At 38.8% G+C, this 21,852-nt stretch overlaps 1 protein-coding gene across 1 annotated transcript in view; it reads right to left on the bottom strand.

Annotated features, from left to right (window-relative positions):
* Nucleotides 1-21,366, bottom strand: part of LOC127627838 (ferrochelatase, mitochondrial-like) — a 24,668-nt gene extending 3,302 nt beyond the window's left edge. Inside the window, exons 1-11 of the mRNA XM_052104432.1 lie at nt 21,162-21,366; nt 19,815-19,929; nt 19,409-19,528; nt 16,764-16,912; nt 14,037-14,171; nt 12,204-12,310; nt 8,387-8,485; nt 8,171-8,278; nt 4,096-4,260; nt 1,414-1,473; nt 1-1,207 (exon numbers count right to left, since the gene is read on the bottom strand). The exon at nt 1-1,207 is cut by the window's left edge and continues 3,302 nt beyond it. Of these exons, the coding sequence (XP_051960392.1) occupies nt 1,073-1,207; nt 1,414-1,473; nt 4,096-4,260; nt 8,171-8,278; nt 8,387-8,485; nt 12,204-12,310; nt 14,037-14,171; nt 16,764-16,912; nt 19,409-19,528; nt 19,815-19,929; nt 21,162-21,198 (1,230 nt within the window). The 5' untranslated portion in view covers nt 21,199-21,366 and the 3' untranslated portion in view covers nt 1-1,072. The remainder of the gene's footprint in view (nt 1,208-1,413; nt 1,474-4,095; nt 4,261-8,170; nt 8,279-8,386; nt 8,486-12,203; nt 12,311-14,036; nt 14,172-16,763; nt 16,913-19,408; nt 19,529-19,814; nt 19,930-21,161) is intronic.
* Between the last annotated feature and the right edge of the window lie 486 nt (nt 21,367-21,852).

Below are 21,852 nucleotides of genomic sequence, written 5' to 3'. Positions count from 1 at the left end.
GCAGAACACATTCTCACACACGCAGCACACACACTCGCACACGCAGCACACACGCTCGCACACGCAGCACACACGCTCGCACACGCAGCACACACGCTCGCACACGCAGCACGCACGCTCGCACACGCAGCACGCACGCTCGCACACGCAGCACACACGCTCGCACACGCAGCACACACACTCGCACATGCAGCACACACACACTCGCACATGCAGCACACACACACTCGCACATGCAGCACACACACTCGCACACGCCCGAACACACAGCATGCTCTTGAACTAGCAATGAAGGTTTGAGCTTTATCAGAGCAAGATACACTTGATCAATACAACAGCTTCTATATTATCCAAAATATCTTTGGGAAACACCCTCGCGCACCCCATCGCTCTCTCTTAAGCTCTCACACACATACATGCATTACGCACACACTTAAGCTGAGTTTACGCTGCCAGCGACACGCAGCGACAAAACGACCTCATCTCATTCATTTTCAATGAGCGCTGGCGACTTCCGACAACACGAGCGACAGCGACTATTGGCGACCGGATGTGGGCGTGTCCAGCGATGAGTTGAGAAAAATTGACATTTATGCAAACGAAGAGCAACTTTCGGGAGTGACAGCCAATAGGAGAGAAGATTTCGTTCTTTAAAACGTCTTTTTGTGATCCACAGAAGAAAGGAGAGTACATTCCTTTAATGCCGATATCACCACACCAATACGATTTTTAGCATTTATTTATTTGTATTTTTGGAATACACAAGCGTTTGCAAAGGGTTCAAATGTATTAAGCACATGCAGGGAAAAACAGGAAGGAAAGACGAGGAAAGACAGACCGAGAGGGGAAATTAAATCGCAAGGGTTTACATGTCATGGTTGGACTGTAAGGTGGGGTAAAAGTGCGTTTATCTTTAATGAGGGCGGCGTTAGAATGCTTATTCGGCCCTGTCCACAATCACCCCATGATGCCCTCCTGTCTAACCACAGACACCCGGATGGGTCACACCACACCTCCATCCAGCGCGAGAGTGAAATGATGTCACTCTTTATAGCGGCTGAGAGGGCAAAGGTCAGAGCTTCTGGCTGGAGAAGAAGGCTTTGGTCTGACCGCAGGTGGGGTTGACGCAGAGCGGACAGCGCAGAGTGAGCTGACGAGAACACGGCTCGTTTGACTTCAAATGAGACTGAACCAGATCGGCCAATGCCTGCGAGAGCGAGAGAAAGAGAGAGAGAGAATTGAAATTTGAATTGAAAATTGAGAAAGAGAGAGAGTGAGAAAGAGAGAGTGAGAGAGAGAATGAGAGTGAGAGATAGAGAATGAGAGTGAGAGAGATAGAGAGAGTGAGTGATAGTTTCATGTCTCTTGATTCTCTTTTGTCTTGAGTAATTGATGATCTAGAGACACTCTTACCCTGAAAAACAGAGGATTTCCATTGAGAGATTCGGCTCTTCTGATGTTCTCCACACCACACTAAAACACACATCAATCAGATTTGCTTAAACAACAATTTCCATATTTGACACAAATTATAAAGAGGAACGTATACACCATTTCCAGTCGGCATTAAATTAATTTAGTTTCAAAATGAGACAATTTTCTTTCTAAATAAATATTCCTTTTCTTTTTGTGTATGAATCATCAGTGCATGTTATATTAGTCAATTATACACAGACAGAGAGACGGGCAGTCAGACAGACAGGTACTGGTAGACAGACATATAGACAGATAGATAGACAAATAGACAGACAGACAGATACAAACAGGAAGACAGGTATCGGCAGACAGACAGACAGGTACCAGTAGATAGACAGATAAATAGACAGACTGACACTAGTAGACAGACAGGTACTAGTAGACAGAGAGACATAGACAGTCAGGAAGACAGACAGATATATAATTAGACAGATAAACGGGCAGACAGACAAATTACCAGTAGACAGACAGACAAAAAGGCAGGGAGACAGATAGACAGACAGATCAGAAAGACAGACAGATAAATAAATAGACAAATAGACAGAGAGACAAATAAATAAATAGACAGACAGGCAGACAAACAAAGAGACAGACAGACAGATAGACAGACAAATAAATAAATAGACAGACAAACAACCAAACAGACAGACAGATAGATAGGAAGACAGGTACTGGTAGACAGGCAGACAGACCAATAAATAAATAGACAGACAGGCAGACAATCAACCAAACAGACAGACAGATAGACAGTCAGACAGACAGAAATACAGACAGATAAATAAATAGACAGACAGATAGATGGATATATAGACAGACAGACAGACAGACAGACAGAGACCAGCAGACAGACAGACATAATATTTCAATAATATCAATATTTTGCCATTTTGTGATTATTGTATTGGTCAATAACAGAAATATAATCTTTCCCTTGTGTCAGTTACACAATCTCGATCTATGGATAATGCACATTAATTATTTTCAAGTATTTTCGAGTGAATTTTAAGTATATTTTTAGGGATGCACCGAAATGAAAATTCTGGGCCGAAACCGAAACCGAAAATCCAGGATGCACTTGGCCGAAAACCGAAACCGAAATTTTTACCTATTTAAAAAAAAAAATGTTGTGTATAATTGTATTAATTTGATACTTTTTCATTAATTTCATGAATTTAACTAATCTGAATTGAAAAACTACAAACCAATAAAATAAATCACACTTTTATTGAAAGTAGCACAACAAAATTGGACAAAAAATATATTAAAACTGTATTAAATATTATTCATCTTTCAGTTCTGTAAAAATTAAATTTTACAGATTTTATTAACAATTATCCAAATAATGTAAAGTTTTAGAAAACTATTATATGCACAACAACAGTCAAGTAATGAACTTAGCTAACATCTTTCAAAAAGTTTAAATATGCAACAGTAATTTTAATTAAAACAACAGGCAGAACACAGAATGGCAGAGGGCCTCTATTCCACTGATCTATATATAACTATAATATATAATTATATATATAGATCAGTGCTCTATTCTGTTTATGTAAACGTATGTACACTTTAAGTGAAAATGATTGTGCAAAACAGCAGTAATTGAACTAAATCCAACCTCAACTGTAAACGACAGATGTATCCTCGAGTGAAGAACAAGTGTAATGTAATTGCTATTCACATCATATTGGACCGCTTTCTATTTAAGTACAAGTGACAGGTTTCTCTTCAAGAACAAAAGTTGCTAAACGTTCTGACAGTCTCTCCTGTCAGAAAGCTCATCAAGAACATGAGATGCTGCACTGAACAGTTTCTCACTCTCTGTGCTGGTGCTTGGGCAGATAAATACCTGTGCGCAATCCGCGCAAGCAAAGGAAAGCGGTGTTTGTTTATGCGACCGTAGTCAAGGGGATTGTCGCTTCTGGCGTAGTTCAGCTATACGTCTCAAATTGTGTTGTAGCTGCGCTAGTTGTGACATTTTCCTGTAGAATCTCTTGCTGTATTCTGTATATATATATATATATATATCTCTTGAAAGTTCTGCTGAATAAACACTGCAGATCGCAAATTTGATGTCCTTATCAGAAACTTTGAAGAATTTCCACACCGCTGACATGATCGCCTTTGTTTGGAAGCGCCGTTGTGGAATTATCTAACAGCTGTGATAAGGGCTACATCGATCCAGAGTGAAATCTGAGCACTGAGGGGCGGGGCGAGGAGGTATATATTTTCGGCCTTTTTTCTCTTTCGGCCGAAAACCGAAAGTGGCGAAAGTGCCATTTTCGGCCGAAAATTTTCTGCGGCCGAAATTTCGGTGCATCCCTATATATTTTGTGTAAATATCTTTATCTATCATTATATGTTGTATATATAGTTGAATGATATCAGCTTTCCTCATCCACACAGATCTCTAGATATTGAACTGAGCCACTGATGTGGGTTTTCTGAACCACCACTTCTAAAACAGCTTTTCAGCTGGTAATGAATAATAAATAACATTAACCAATAATATCACAACTCACTATACAAGTCCCGCCCCACATTATTTCCCACTGAATATCACATTACAGAAGTGTGTTGTGAATGCGTGCAGCTTAACAAAAGTTACACTACTACACACACCTCCTCTCCGAGGATCTGCGAATACTCGATGTCGAGCTCGTGCAGCGTTTCGATGTGGTCGCTGGTGAATGCGATGGGCACCAGCAGGAGGTTCTTTTTCCCGCGCTGACACAAACCCTTGATCACCTCATCAGTCTGCGGCCCCAGCCATGCCATCGGCCCCACCTACACACACACAGCAGGAATAATGCACATGGTTAAGTATTTACATTTTTATAACTTTGGTTAGACCGGTTCACGTGAACATAAAACCGACTTTAAAGTAGAGGTAGACCGATACTTCGGTGTTACCGATTAATCAGTGCCGATAGTCGATTTTTGGGATGAGCGTTATGGGATTGTTGGTGCCAGATGTACAGGTGTACCTACTAAAGTGGCTGGTGAGTGTATATACACGAGCGATCAGCCACAACATTAAAACCACCTGCCTAATATCGTATAGGTCCCCCTCATGCCGCCAAAACAGCTCTGACCCATCGAGGCATGGACTCCGCAAGACCTCTGAAGGTGTCCTGTGGTATCTGGCAGCCGATCCTTTAAGTCCTGTAAGTTGTGAGGTGGGGCCTCCATGGATCGGACTTGTTGGCCAGCACATCCCATAGATGCTCAACCAGATTGAGATCTGGGAATTTGGAGGCCAAGTCAACACCTTGAACTCTTCATCATGTTCCTCAAACCATTCCTGAACAATGTGTGCAGTGTGGAGGGCGCATTATCCTGCTGAAAGAGGCCACTGCCAACAGGACTGCAACCATGTTTAGGTAGGTGGTACGTGTCAAGGTGTCCCAGCAGAACATTGCCCAGAGCATCACACTCACTCTGCCGGCCTGCCGTCTTCCCATAGTGCATCCTGCTGCCATCTCTTCCCCAGGTAAACATCAGACCAGGCCACCTTCTTCCATTGCTCCATGGTCCAGTTCTGATGCCCGCATGCCCACTGTAGGCGCTTTCGGCACTGGACAGGGGTCAGCACGGGCACTCTGACTGGTCTGCAGCTACTCAGCCCCATACGCAGCTGATGTGATGCACTGTGTGTTCTGACTCCTTTCTATCATGAGTGCTACAGTAGCTCTTCTGTGGGATCAGACCAGACCAGACGGGCTAGCCTTCGCTCCCCACGTGCATCAGTGAGCTTTGGGCACCCATGACCCTTTTGCCGGTTCACCGGCTGTCCTTCCCACGTTTGGTAGGCACTAACCCGTGCATACCATGAACACCCCATAAGATCTGCCGTTTTGGAGATGCTCTGACCCGGTCGTCTAGACATCACAATTTGGCCCTCGTCAAAGCCGCTCAGATCCTTAGGCTTACGCCTATTTTGTCCTGCTTCCAACACGTGAAATTGAAGAACTGATTGTTCACTTGCTGCCTAATATATCCCACCCCTTGACAGGTGCTACTTTAATGAGACAATACATGTTATTCACTTCACCTGTCAGTGGTTTTAATGTTGTGGCTGATCAGTGTATGTACAGTGGGTACGGAAAGTATTCAGACCCCCTTAAATTTTTCACTCTTTGTTATATCGCAGCCATTTGCTAAAATCATTTAAGTTCATTTTTTTCCTCATTATTGTACACACAGCACCCCATATTGACAGAAAAACACAGAATTGTTGACATTTTTGCACATTTATTAAAAAAGAAAAACTGAAATATCACATGGTCCTAAGTATTCAGACCCTTTGTTCAGTATTTAGTAGAAGCACCCTTTTGATCTAATACAGCCATGAGTCTTTTTGGGAAAGATGCAACACGTTTTTCACATCTGGATTTGGGTATCCTCTGCCATTCCTCCTTGCAGATCCTCTCCAGTTCTGTCAGGTTGAATGGTAAACGTTGGTGGACAGCCATTTTCAGGTGTCTCCAGAGATGCTCAATTGGGTTTAAGTCAGGGCTCTGGCTGGGCCATTCAAGAACAGTCACGGAGTTGTTGTGAAGCCACTGCTTCGTTATTTTAGCGGTGTGCTTAGGGTCATTGTCTTGTTGGAAGGTGAACCTTCGGCCCAGTCTGAGGTCCAGAGCACTCTGGAGAAGGTTTTCGTCCAGGATATCCCTGTACTTGGCCGCATCTTTCCCTCGATTGCAACCCTCATCTTTCCCTCGATTGCAACCAGTCGTCCTGTCCCTGCAGCTGAAAAACACCCCCACAGCATGATGCTGCCACCACCATGCTTCACTGTTGAGACTGTATTGGACAGGTGATGAGCAGTGCCTGCTTTTCTCCACACATACCGCTTAGAATTAAGGCCAAAAAGTTCTATCTTGGTCTCATCAGACCAGAGAATCTTATTTATCACCATCTTGGAGTCCTTCAGGTGTTTTTTAGCAAACTCCATGTGGGCTTTCATGTGTCTTGCATTGAGGAGAATCGTCCGTCGGGCCACTCTGCCATAAAGCCCCGACTGGTGGATGGCTGCAGTGATGGTTGACTTACTACAACTTTCTCCCATCTCCCGACTGCATCGCTGGAGCTCAGCCACAGTGATCTTTGGGTTCTTCTTTACCTCTCTCACCAAGGCTCTTCTCCCCCGATAGCTCAGTTTGGCCAGACGGCCAGCTCTAGGAAGGGTTCTGGTCATCCCAAACGTCTTCCATTTAAGGATTATGGAGGCCACTGTGCTCTTATTAACCTTAAGGGCAGCAGAAATGTTTTTGTAACCTTGGCCAGATCTGTGCCTTGCCACAATTCTGTCTCTGAGCTCTTCAGGCAGTTCCTTTGACCTCATGATTCTCATTTGCTCTGACATGCACTGTGAGCTGTAAGGTCTTATATAGACAGGTGTGTGGCTTTCCTAATCAAGTCCAATCAGTATAATCAAACACAGCTGGACTCAATTGAAGGTGTAGAACCATCTCAAGGATGATCAGAAGAAATGGACAGCACCTGAGTTAAATATATGAGCGTCACAGCAAAGGGTCTGAATACTTAGGACCATGTGATATTTCAGTTTTTCTTTTTTAATAGATGTGCAAAAATGTCAACAATTCTGTGTTTTTCTGTCAATATGGGGTGCTGTGTGTACAATAATGAGTAAAAAAAAAGAACTTAAATGATTTTAGCAAATGGCTGCAATATAACAAAGAGTGAAAAATTTAAGGGGGTCTGAATACTTTCCATACCCACTGTATACACACGCACACACACACACACACACACACACACACACGGTTATCTGCCTTTTTCGACAACCTTCCTTATCAGCCGACCTCTACTTTAAAGTGTATTATAAGCCATTGTGAATGCATAATAATGCATTGACAATACTTTGATTTATTTATAATTATTTTAACGCCAGGTCAGCCTCCATGGCATTTTTCATGGCAAGATCAAAGCAGCTCCAGAAAACATGACAAACGGCAAGTAAAAACATTTCTTACAACAAAAATGACATAATATGTTTCAATGGGACATTGGATAGAAATTCTGCACATTTAGAGGGGCGTTGAGTGTTTTGGACAAATACTGAACGCTTATAATCCTGCAACTTACATGACATGGATTAAAGTAGATGTCAAGTGTTAATTGGCACAAGCAAATAGCACAAAGGCTGAAACATGACCTACGCACTAAACTAAATCTACGGTTTACTTTTTGCACTGATGAGAATAATTATATGAGCAGGTAAAGCTGATCTGAGTTTAGAAATGAACCTTTAATCATCCTTAATTTGACAAATGTGTTGCGTGTTACTCGTTGAAAACACAGTTTTCATTATTACAATAGAGCAGCTGTTAAATTAATCAATTAATTCAACATTTTATACATTAAAATGTCTAACAAAACACTGGTGGTGCTCTTCATTTTAATCCAAACTATTAACAGTTGTCATAAAGTTAATGCAGTTGCAGCACAACAGCACTAGGTGGCACTATGTGTCCCTTAATCAGCTTTCTTTACAATAGAAATGATGAAATAGCTTTAATATGCACATTTATATCTGGATATGTGAGTCCATTTAACAAGCATTTGTTAATGGTGACATGTGAGTGAATATTAAATCTTGACTTTTGATTATTAATTATGATTTTTGAATATTAAGTGTATTAGCTAATGTATGCTAGGTGATTCTGACCTTGGACTGCCAGACGAGTCTGTACGGGTTACAGTGGCCTAAATGCTCCATCACCCTCTGAACGGTTGCGCCAACTTCCTGTGGGTACGGGTCACCCCTGTTTACGACCTAAAACAAACAAACAACTTTTAAACCCCTGGGAAAGATTGGTTACATTTATTATTGATGATTACTAAGCACACCGGTAAAATGCATCGGGTATTAAGTGTGACTCACAGACATGGGCAGAGAATGAGCGGAGAATAAAATCACCACGTCGTCTCTCTTCTCAGGAGGAAACTTGCCCAGCTCATTCCGTACATGCTCCGCGAAACACTAAGAAATAAAACATCATTATAGCCTTTTTATCAGGTCAATAGCTCCCATTATTCTGTTATGGTGCGTTCACATTCAACGAGTAAAAAAAACTTGCTCGCGCGAGTTTGACCGTTGGATTAAATTTGTGTTTAAACTCGCGAACCCGCGAATATTCCCGCTTCTCTCTTGCTGTTAATACTCATCTAAAAAACGTTTTGATTGGAATAAAATATGGATGACGCCTCACAAATAAAGTGAAAGTGGTTTCATATACAATTTTCCATCGTGTTTATCCAGTTAAATCATTTATGGTGCAGCGTTTTAAAGTGAACATAGAAGATATTTGTGTTTTTTGTAAATAAAATTCCCCTGAGACTATTATTCATTTATTTTGGGAGTGTCCCAAGATCCAAATGTTTTGAAAATAACTCAATAATTATTTACAAAGAAAAGCTATGATTCTTGTTAACTTAAGAAGTTGATGTTATGCTAAAATGTTTTTCATTTGATGGTGATAAAAATAAAAATTCAGTTTATATTTGATTTAATTATTATAATTGCCCGTTATTATATTCATAAAGTCAAATGGAATGGAAAAAAATGCCACATTTTGAACAATTTTATTATATTTCTTTCTTTATTTTTTACCCTTGACATGTATGGTTATATGTACTCTTGTATGTAAATAATTTTTTGTTCTTGTTAAAATGCAATAATAATAATAATACAAATAAATAAATAAAAATTCCCGCTTCTCTTCCGGAAAAGGACAGGAGGAGGGGCTTCTACGACAACCTTTCGTTCCATCATCAACAGTGGCCGAAATCACAACGATGGCTGCTCTGTATCTGTTGTGGAAGTCCCAGATACGTTGATGTTGTGTCTTTTTTTTTATTGTATTTTTTTTTTATTGCTGAGAACATTCAACAAAAAATTTTTAAAGTACAGTACATAAATATCAACAATAACAATTATAAAAAACAGAGATTTATTCTTGAACAAAATGTTCTTATTGTTCCAAATAAAACACCTCCGTGGTGAAAAGTTATGTTTATAAAACGTTGACGTTGTGTCGTACAATTTAAAGGTTTAAAGTTTTCGCTTCACGTCAGTCGCTTCATTCGCGCCGCCAGTATGTATGTAATTGTCATTGTATGTAATCGCGCTGTGCAAAACTCTCGATTCGCTCTGTATGTGAACGCACCATTACAGAAGCATTAAAGATGTTCCCGTACTTCTGAGAAAAAAAAACTTGTTCTCTTATGGTGCGTTCACACACACAACGCGATGACCACGTCAGTGACATCCAGACAATCTCAATGCTTATAGGCTTTTGCGACAATGCGGCATGCAGATTTTTACCACAAATGAAGCGATTTCGCGTGTTCGACCATTCACGTCGCCCAGCATGAATTCGCGTCTATTACCATAACAGAGACTAAAACAACCGGTTTCACTTCACAGCACACTTTCCGTTCTCAAAGCTTTCACCTCTTTGATGACCGTGACAGTCTATGAAAAGAGAAACTTGTACATTATATAAAATAGTATTAATTATGTTGGCTTGACAAAACCAACATACTGTCAATTCTACAGACTTAAGAATAACAATTTCTTACTGTAACTTATCTTAGAGATTTTAAGCTACGTCCACCAAACTTGGCACAGACCTTCTGGCTGTTCTGACTCGGGTTGCTGAGACTTTTCGCACTGATCGAAAGTACGGTTTTCAAACAGTATACGATTAAAAATTCACAAAATCCCATATATTTACACTGACACGAGAGTTGCGTTCACACACAAAGCGTTTTCCAGAAAATTACCAGTTTAGAGGTCATGTGTGAACTCGACCCTTTTGAAAATACAGGTAAATTGTGCTCTGGCAATTTTCCTTTATGGGAAGTTGTATCGCTACCTATAAATTTCCTTATTGATGGTATGTGAACAGAGCCAGAAGATTACCGGTTTGAGTCTGTACGAAGTTGGGGCGCACTGACGTACGAACGTTCTGGCGGAGACGACGCGATTACTCTGCGCCGTTTAACACCGGAGACTCAAGAGTCGGAAGTAAGGAAAATGTCAACAAACTGGTCATATAGTGAAACTAGAGCGCTTCTCTTCATCCGTGCAGATGAGTACCTTTCCCTAGACAGACTTCTGTTTAGCGAAATACGTGCATATTACTGTGTTGAGGTAATTGCCAGCAAACAACGTCATATAGTTTAATGGCATTTGGTGCTGATGTGTGAATGGTAGCAAGATGTAAAGTAGTTTAATGTGTGAACAGCACATCTGGTACATTTACCAGTAAAAGCAGCCCAACGATTTTCCTGATTGCATGTGTGAACAGACCATGTTTACATGCACTTAAGAAAACAGTTTATTCCAGGGTTTTTTGCAGAAAACGCCGTTCTTATAGATTTTTTTGAGGAGTGCGCATGTGCGTTAACAGACTGGATAACTATCGTCACTGGGTGGAACCCCAACAACATGTCAACACAGTAGAAAGAATGTGGAAAAAGCACATACACTATAATCTATACCCATTTATGCACACCAATGTAAAATATCGTCTGTCCCTTACGTTCGCATATATGCGCTGAAGTACCCGGGGGAATCCCAGAGTAAGAGGGAAGCCCCACTATTGCAGCGTAATTCCACTGCAGGTCTCGATAGAAAGTTAAGAAAACAAACACAGCAACAAATCTGGAATATCTGGAAATAAAGTCACACAATGGAGAATAAAATAGCGAAAGTGTTCCTCAGATTCTATGTTTTTAATTTACACAGGTGTCGCAGGAAAATTACATTGCTGTGGAGTAAACAGCTTACTGACCGTCCCGATTATATACAGGAATAAATAGTACGTTGCTTATACTGTGCATGTAAACGGAAACGCCGCTTTGTCCCAATAACCCTCTTTCTGGTGTCCATGTAATCGTAGTCAATGTTCAAACGGGCCAAGACTATTCAAAATCCATCTGTTAATAAATGGAAAAATTCAGATGTAAACAAACCTACACAAGGCCTTAACCAGAGACTATTTGGTAGAGACGGGCCACTATTTTCTATTAAAATGAATGGGAGAAATTGGAACGGATGCAGATTTGTTGATCTAGATATTATTTCAAATTGAGTTGTATTGAGGGGTCTGAGTATCTCAGCGAGTATTGACGCTGAGTATCACACCTGGAGTCGTGGGTTCGAATCCAGGGTGTGCTGAGCGACTCCAGCCAGGTCTCCTAAGCAACCATATTGGCTCGGTTGCTAGGGAGGGTAGAGTCACATGGGGTAACCTCCTCGTGGTGGTGATTAGTGGTTCTGGCTCTCAATGGGGCGTGTGGTGAGTTGTGTGTGGATCGTGGGGAGTAGCATGAGCCTCCACATGCTGTGAGTCTCCGCGGTGTCATGCACAATGAGTCACGTGATCAGATGTGTGGATTGAATTTAAAGTAATGAAGCAGCAGGATTCAAGTCCATCTTTAATCAGGATCAAAATGATGATCAATGACCTTGATTTATATCTAGGATAATGATTAATGCATCCACAGTCTCTAATTCTTGAACTCACAGACTGACATAAACACCTGCTGACTAGTGTTCATTATCGCTATGGCAACACCGACGAACAGATGCCACGGCTGGTTTCGTCACACCTTGTTGACACTCGGGACAATGTTTGATCACAGACTGTGAAGCCTATGAAGACATGAAGAATACGGTGTGTGTTTGTTACCTCGATCAGCAGAGGGTGTGTCGGCCACCTGTCAATCACACTCCAGCGCATCTTTGGCCTGTCGCCACGGTTACTGTAGTATCTGTAGATCGCGTTCAGACTGCTGCCTGCACACACAAACACACACACACACACACACACACACACACACGCACACGCACAGATTAAACTGTGGATAGACAGACAGTTGATTGACAGGTGAGTAGGCGGCGCTTTGCTGCTGTTGTCATGAACGTTTGCGCTACGAGCCCGATGTGCTCACACTGGGCCTCATTCATGAATCTTTCATAAACATGATACATTGGGGGTAATTTACACCTAAAATTGACTTTCCTGAAAACCTTAATTTGTTCATTAAATTTGTGTAAGTGAATTTCAAACATTCAGAAAAGGGGGCGTGTGCACGTTCATTCACAATTATCATAACCCACGCCCATGAAAATTGTAACGCTGTAAAAATGTGTAAACTAATAAAGATTTGCAAGATATGGTGTGTGTGAGTGTGTGTGAGTGTATATGTGTGTGTGAGTGTGTGTGTGAGTGTGTGTGTGTGTATATGTTTGTGTGTGTATGTGTGTGAGAGTTGTGTGTATATATGTAAATGTGTGTGTTGTGTGTATATATGTAAAGGTGTGTGTGTGTGTGTGTGTGTGTGAGAGTGTGTATGTGTATATGTGTGTGTGAGAGTGTGAGAGTGTGTGTGTATGTGTGTGTGAGTTGTGTGTATATGTGTGTGAGTATGTGTGTAGATGTGTGAGTGTGTATGTGTGTGTGAGTTGTGTGTATATATGTAAATGTGTGTGTGAGAGTGTGTATATGTGTATATGTGTGTGTGAGTATGTGTGTAGATGTGTGAGTGTGTATGTGTGTGTGAGTTGTGTGTATATGTTTGAGTGTGTATGAGTGTGTGTGAGTATGTGTGTAGATGTGTGAGTGAGTATGTGTGCGCGAGTTGTGTGTGTGAGTGCGAGTTGTGTGTTTATATGTGTGTGTGTAGATGTGTGAGTGCGTGTTTTTGTGATTTACGAGGACAATTTTGTAAGTTACAAATTAGTAATTACAAGGGTATTATGCTATAAATGTGATTTATGAGGACATTTGAATTATGGGGACATTTCTAGTGTCCCCATAATTCAAATCGCTTATAAATCATACTAAACAATGTTTTATTGAAAATGTAAAAATGCAGAAGGTTTTCTGTGAGGGTTAGGTTTAGGGGTAGGGGTAGGTTTAGAGGATAGAATCTATAGTTTATACAGAATAAAAGTCATTATGTCTATGGAAAGTCCTCATAATGATAGGTAGACCAACGTGTGTATGTGTGTGTGTGTGTATGCATGTCTGTGTGTGTGTGTGTGTATATGTGTGTGTGAGAGTGCGAGTTGTGTGTTTGTGTGTATACGCATGAGTTGTGTGTGTGTGTGTGTATATGTGTGTGTGTGTGAGAGTTGTGTGTATATATGTAAATGTGTGTGTGAGTTGTGTGTAAGTATGTAAATGTGTGTGTGTTTGTGTGTGTATACGTATATATGTGTATATGTGTGTGTGAGGTGTGTGTGTGTATATGTGTGTGTGTGTGAGAGTTGTGTGTATATATGTAAATGTGTGTGTGAGTTGTGTGTAAGTATGTAAATGTGTGTTTGTGTGTATACGTATATATGTGTATATGTGTGTGTGAGGTGTGTGTGTGTATATGTGTGTGTGTGTGAGAGTTGTGTGTGTATATATGTAAATGTGTGTATGTATGTGTGTGTGTTTGTGTGTATACGTATTTATGTGTATATGTGTGTGTGAGTTGTGTGTGTGTGTGTGTGTGTGTGTGTGTGTGTGTACCTGTAGTGGAGCAGCTGTATTGTGGATACTGTGTGAAGGCGACGGCTCTCTGTACACCATCTTTCTCCATCTGTTCTACGGCCTCTTCAGTGAGCGGTTGAACATACCGGAAACCAATATAGAACTTATGAGGAGCTACAGAGAGAAAGAGAGGCATTCATTAGGAGAAGAGGAACAATAAGGATCCCCGACAAATACAGAGGACGGGTGTTTATAAAGTCTGGCATCAACAATATTGATCTAAAAGTAACATGGGAGCATTTCTTAACCTGGAAGCAAATGTTCCAACCTTTCCCATTTCATTTAGCATGATTTCTACAAGCTATCAGATTTAAAAATAAAAGCAACATTTTTGAAAAGATAATGGAAATGTATGACATGGGAGTAATATTTTGGCAATGAATGAATTTTCAGCGGTATTTTTATATTCTTGCCCTTTTTAAATGACTGTATATTCAGTTTAATTAATGCTACGTGCTTCATTCTGTTGATTGCTATTTTATAGTTCAGTCTTCGTTTTACTGTGTCCGTTTCTCATTTGCATAAAATGGGAATTTCAACATGTAAGTGTAAAACATTTTTTGTTTACTTTCTAAAATTAACATGGCTAAAAGTGTCCGACATGTAAGAAACACCGTATTAGGTACAATTACTTTAATGAAAAATAAAGATTTAATGATCAAGTTCATTTTGATCAGAACTAAACTTCATACATGCATTAAAATCTGGTTACATGATAAAATTAGGAATATCCAGCAATTCTCAAACAGGAAGTCACATTTATGAGCTCACACTGCGTTTCCCGCTCATTCGTTTATCTGAGGTGTGTGTGTTTAGGGTGTGTGAGACACTCCTCTAGGTTTAATCTATCACACACACACACACACACACACACACACACACACACACACACACACTCTCTGTGTGTCTTTATCAGCAGTAAACAGTCTTTGTTGCTCTCTGCTGATCCTTGTACAAAGATGTTTTATTGAGATTATTGTGATCTCTCTTACCAAACGACACTCGACACCAACAGACGGTTTCAAAGTCACAGTAAAGACATGACAAGATGAGTTTGTGCGGTTCAAATACATATAAGAGCTCCACTAACAACTAGAGACGGGACGATATGGATATTCGGTCTGATATACGATATGAGGCTCACGATATCATCTCCATTCAATATCACACTTCAATGACTAAATATTACAGAAAAAACAAATTCTGAAAAAAGTTTCAACAAAACACACATTATAATTTATCATCAATATAAAGTACTTTAATACAGAATATAAATGCTCAAAGTTTAAATAATAAGAGTTTCTCTATAAGAAAAAAAATCACAAATAAGCTTTCACATTCAGGCCGATCAGGTGCAGAACAACCAGCAGATCTGAACAAAACATGTCCTGAATATTGAATTTTTTAATCATTCGTTTGTCATCATTATTATAATATTTAATTTATAAATATTATAATAATGCTTTGTAAAAGTAAATAAATAAAAAAAATTTCTGGCGGACGACAGGCACTCCTCCCTGGGTGGACCGGAGCAAGTCCTCCAAACCCTGGCGGATAGAACACCCCTCCACGTTCTGGTAGCGTGTAGGGAGCGCTCCTCTGCCCCTTGCAGATGACGGTCGTTCCTCTGCGTCCAGGCAGCCTGCAGTGACTCCTCCATCCCCGACGGACAACCGCGGCTGCTCCTTTGGGCGGACGGTATTGGCGAGGACTCCACGACAGCGTATCCCTCCTCCTTCCCGGGTTTTCAGCACCAAAGTAACAGGGTTGAAATGGGAAAGGAGGTGGCGGGAACCGGCTGAACAGTCAAAGTACTATTTTAATTTAAACAAACTCTCTCTCTGGGACTGCTGCATCCCGCTGCACTTATCCCTCTCCTCGGCTGATTAGCACGATTGGGGGCCAGGCGTGCATAGTCATATCCCAGCCCCGCCCTCCTCCACGTCACTATATTATATCATGAAATTGTATATATAATAATGATATGAGCCATCACTGATTGAAATAATGTGTCCAAATTAGTTTTCATTCATTTGAATAAGAAATGCTAAAAAAGGTGTACGGTCACTTTAAGAGTTCAACGAGCCGCTCACAGTGTTCCGGTTCAGCGAACATCGTGAAATTAAAATTAATATTGATTTTTTTTATCTGACTGTAAAGAACAGAAACATTATTAACACATTATTCAACGAAAGAGGAGTCGCCGCCTCATCTTTGATGGACACACATTACACGGAGGAAATGATCCACTTTGAAGCACTTTTCATCAAAACAAGGTGATTTTCCAGGTATTCCAGTACTTATATTCCTAAAAGCTAAATTCAAGCACTTTAAGGACCTCGTGTGAACCCTGTAAACACTGTAGAAACAAGTGCAGTAGTGGTAAAATCAAGCGCTAGAGAGATTATGATGTTTGACGGGTCGTTTCATTTATGATCACATTTACAGAAAACAACGTTGCAGATTTCGAAACATCGAGTTTTGCCATGACATGGTTTGTGGTTCTAAATTCGATACATCATCCCATCCCTATTACTAACAACATTAATTACATTTGATCCCATTAAAAACGCCACGGTTGTAATTATGAAGTCTTTATGCAATCTTTACAGTTCTGTAACTAATATGTTTCTGTTTTCTGGTGGGCAACGTTTGTGAACTCCACCTAAACGTCTGTGCATGTGCCAGATAAACATGTGCTCTCACCCGTCTCCGGGCACATCTCATCCAGGAGTTTGATCATCCCTTCTCCCTGCATGCTGGTCCAGGCTTTGATGGGAGACCCTCCTCCGATCTTGCTGTATTGCTCTTGGATCTTTGGGGTGCGTCGTTTGGCAATGAACGGACCGAGCTGACTGTCACAAAGATGCAACACACATTTGAGAAGCTATAAAAGATATCCCGCTTTAAAGTCAACATGAAACGCCGTTCACAGTCAGTTTTGATTTCATGTTGACTATTTCAAAATATATTTTATTAAAATTAATTGATTTTTTATCTGACTGTAAAGAATAGAAACATAATTAACACACATTATTCAATGAAAGAGTCGCCGCCTCATCTTTGATGGACACACATTACATGGAGGAAATGATGCACATTGAAGCACTTTTCATAAAAACAAGGTGATTTTCCAGGTATTCCAGAACTTATATTTCTAAAAGCTAAATTCAAGCACTTTAAGGACATTTGAGAAGCTATAAATATATCCCTCTTTAAAGTCAACATGAAACGCCATCAGTTTTGATTTCATGTTGACTATTTAGAAATATATATTATTACAAAAATTAACCATGGTTTTACTACAGTAAGTAAAGCTGAAATATGATGTTTGTAGTAAAAACATAGCCACAAAACTCACCGTGGTATTACTACGGAAACCATATTTTAAGTAGACATGGTATTCGTGGGAATAATAAAGGAAAAACAAAACTATGGTAATAAAAATCACAATCATTCAGTCAAAAAACATGGTTAGTTTTACTATAGAAACACCAAGAAGGTTTACAGTAGTAAAACCACGGTAAATGTTTTGTTTTTGTTTTTTGGTGGAAACTGTGGCTTTAAAAAACACAAATTAACCACGATGTTATTATAGTAAACTTTTATTACATTAGTTTTTGTTTTCTTGTACTATTACTACGGTTTAATTACAAATATATTGTGGTTAATATATAGTTATTGCAGGAAACCCATGGTTAATTTTCATAAAGGATGGATAACGTTGTTTTGAGGGAATGCAGTTTATTTCGAGGGAATGCGAACTATTTCAGAACGTTAATTCCCTTCCTGTCGTCTAAGGCAGGGGTTTTCATAATGGGGTCTAGGAACCCTCAGGGGGCCGAATGGGGGTTCTAGGGGGTCCGCAGAAAATTTCAAGGAAAAGTCATGAAATCATAACTTTAATTAGGGATGCAACAATATTAAAAATGTTGGCCAATACCGATTTCGATTTTAACACATGAAAAAACAAAACAAACAAATGAAAATATAGGCCGATAACGATATTGTGCAACTTTCCTTATTTTGTCATCAGCAGGGCTGGACTGGTAATCTGGCATACCGGGCATTTTCCCGGCCGATCAGGGGTGGACTGGCCATCGGGGGAACCGAGCGGGCCGCGTTATGCAGAACATGAATGCACTGTATATGATCAATCACTACATATTCATACTATGCATATATGTTGGGCAATTCCATGGTCATGTCAACAACATCATGGAAAAATAAAAAGTTTAAACCAAAGGAATAATAAAAAAAAAACTTTCAATTATGTATTAAAGTGGTATAATGGATAATGCCATTAAGAGCACTAGAGGGTGCCGCTTGCTCACACAGCACTGAGTGAAGCAATGAATGCAAACTATATTTTAAAGGTTTAATAATCGCACAAAGTCATATAGTTATTTCAATCTGAATTCGATCAATCATGCAGCATTAATGGATAATAGATAATGAAGTTCAGAGCACTAGAGGGCGCCGCTTGCTCACACAGCACTGACTGAAGAAACAGTCTTTTAAGCTTTAATAATCGCACAAAGCCATATAGTGATTTCAATCTTAATTCGATCAATCATGCAGCATTAATGGATATCATTCGGATGTCTCAGAAGTCAAAGTTTGCTGGTTTCAAAATGTTTTGAATGATTTTCCTCACCATGTAGCTTAAAGATAAGTGCCGCTTTCACAACTGACACAGTGGGGGGGTTTTTCACATTAATGTGAGAACAAGACAGAATAAAAATCGAATATTACATGTTCTTAGGAGTTTCAACCCTTCAAGATATTGTGGCTATTATTATTATTTCTGGATTGTGCATTTAAATTCAGTTTTTACAAAGTGGGTTACTAATTAATTATAAATACACCATAGTTTTATTATTTCTGCGTTTTCATGCTTTGGCTGATAAATATTAGCAGCACATACATTGGTGCATCCCTAAGATTAATCACGATTATTTTATATATCGGCATATAATGTTATTAAGAAAAATAAAATGTAATTCACAATTCTGTGTAAAGCTGGTTTGAAACAATATATTTTTTTTTTGTATACTTAAAACTATTTTTTTTTTTTAATGTTTCACTTTAGGTTTATACATCTTTACTCCAGCAGAAGAAATTTACACTGTCAAGTTAATAAGAATTAAATATTTTCCTGATCATTTTTTTATCATTTCTTTAGGCTTTAGAGTATAATTACAATATAATTTAATTAAGCAAACAAGTCTTTTCTCACACAGGGGCTCCCTTGAAAGGGATCATCAACTTTGGACGTCCTTGCCATGGAGAGAGCTCCAGTTGCTCCATATGAAAGTAAAAACAAAATCTCTCTAACAGGTTGCTCTTACTTCTGAACAGGAAGCTGCATGAGGTCTGTGTCCATGAAAAGCCGTAAGAGGAAGTCATGAACGTCTTCTAGTTTCTCTGGGCCGCCCATGTTCAGCATCAGGATCCCTGTTTTAGGTTTCCTGCATGTTAAATGAGCACAAAGACTTCCAGTCAAGGGGTTCTTTAGCAGTGAACTCCCTACGATCACTCGCCAGTCTTCAAAAGAGCAGACTATAATGTACTGGATGTTAAATAAATGCAATAAGCCACATTAAAGGGCTATTTCACCGGATCAGACCTGATGAACAATGAAAAAGAGAATCAAAAGTTTTTGTTTTAGACAATTTCCCCGCAGATGGTCCTGTAAACACATGAGGGAGTGAATGTTGATGTCAAACAGAAGGTGGTGAATTATAGACACTCAACCTGCTCTCTTGTGTCTCTGGAGTGGGTGAACTGGCAAACACAGCTGCTGCAGCCGTCGACTGCCGTCTGAGAGACGAGCTCATGCACAAACTGACTGGCGGACCGCACCTGACCACTGCACAAATACACAAACAAGACAAATGCATCAGACCTGTTAACAGTCAGAAAAGATGCATGAAACATTTGAAAAAAGAACAGCTGAATTAAAAAAATATATGCAAATAATAAGGAATTATATTTTGCCTAAAGAAAATTAAGCCTATTTTAAGATTTTATGCATTTTTAAATTATTTTCATGACAGTTAAGATCATTTTCTACTAAATTAATTCAATAATATATGCATATATATATATATATATATACACACACACACACACACACACACATATATATAAAATGCATATATAAAAGCATTAATAATTTTTACAAATATAAAATTATAATATAATATTTTATAATAATTTGTAATAGTGATTTGTATTAATACATTTATATTTATATTAATTAAAATAAATATATATTATATTAATATATAATGTTAATATATTTTTACAAATATAAAAAGGATAATATAATATTTTATAATAATTTGTAATCGTGATTTGTATTTATACATTTATATTTATATGAATTAAAATAAATATATATTATATTAATATATTTTTACAAATACACAAATTATAATATAATATTTTATAATAATTTGTAATTGTGATTTGTATTTATACATTTATATTTATATGAATTAAAATAAATATATATTATATTAATATATTTTTACAAATATACAAATTATAATATAATATTTGATTTATATTATAATATAATACAAATACACAAACAAGTCAAATAAACTACTTCAAATGCATCAGATCTATTAACAGGCAGAAAAGATGCATCAAACATTTGACAAGAACATTTTCTATTAAATGAATTAAATAATATATGCATATAAATATATATATATATTTATACACAAGTCATGCACTCAAAACATGTTGTGTAACATGATATTTAACGCCACGCAAACTTTATTTACTGCTTTTTTTGTAAAAGTCATGCACTCATTTCGCTTTACGCACATAATTGCACAAATGATGAGACGCTTTATCTGTGAGAACTATCGATAGTGAGGTTCAAAAACTGCAGAAGAATACACAGAGGAACGTCGCGTGCACACTTTAACCTTCAAGAACAGTAAGCTGACAGCAGCACGGCTCATTACAGTCCTCATGCTGTTAATTGTGCATGATACAAACAGTATAAATGATGAGTAAACATATAGATAATGATGTAATCGAATGAATGCGTGTCATGTGTGTACTTGGATTCGTAAACACACTTACGCTGCGTGAGCCGGCACGCGCTGCCCAAAACTGCCATTACTTCCCGCTGTGGCGTAAATTCCTCTCGCCTCTCAAAGGGATTCAGCAAATAATTTGTCAAACTGCAGAACGAAACCTGCTGTTTCTCTTTACTGTGTCTCTAAAGCGCTCAAATTCCGATATAAAGCTGTTGATCGGGGTTCACTCTTATCGAGGCGTGGTGACGTTCCATGGCCCCGCCCCACAGTCAAACAGCCTTGCGTGACGTAGCGTTCTGGGGTTCATTAGACAGAGCTCCATTGATCAGGACCAGAAACATTCTTCTATTCGAAAAGAGAGTAAATCACTAAATGTTAACCTTTTATTTTATTTTCTAACTGGCTAATTTTAAATTGACTAATTAAAAATAACTAATGCAGGCCTAACTTCTGGAGAAAGCAAAATTATTTTAAATGAAGCAATAAATTAACTTTATAACAAATACACCGCTCCACACGTCTCACTAGTATGTGCTCTGTATAAAGATTCAGACAGTCTTTGATTAATACGGATGTAAAGACATTAGTCATTTTTTCACATTTCCACTTCCAGTTGAAACTGGTTCTGCTAGTTTTGTCTCCATTACAAACAAAAATAACAATAATAAAATAATAATAAAAAAAAAAAATATATATATATATATATATATAGGAATAATGTGCACTGATGATTC

This window comes from Xyrauchen texanus, chromosome 34 (genome assembly GCF_025860055.1).
Source record: "Xyrauchen texanus isolate HMW12.3.18 chromosome 34, RBS_HiC_50CHRs, whole genome shotgun sequence".
In the NCBI taxonomy this organism is placed as follows: Eukaryota; Metazoa; Chordata; class Actinopteri; order Cypriniformes; family Catostomidae; genus Xyrauchen; species Xyrauchen texanus.
Note: the sequence above shows the minus strand (reverse complement) of the source record. Positions and strands in the feature narration are given on the sequence as shown.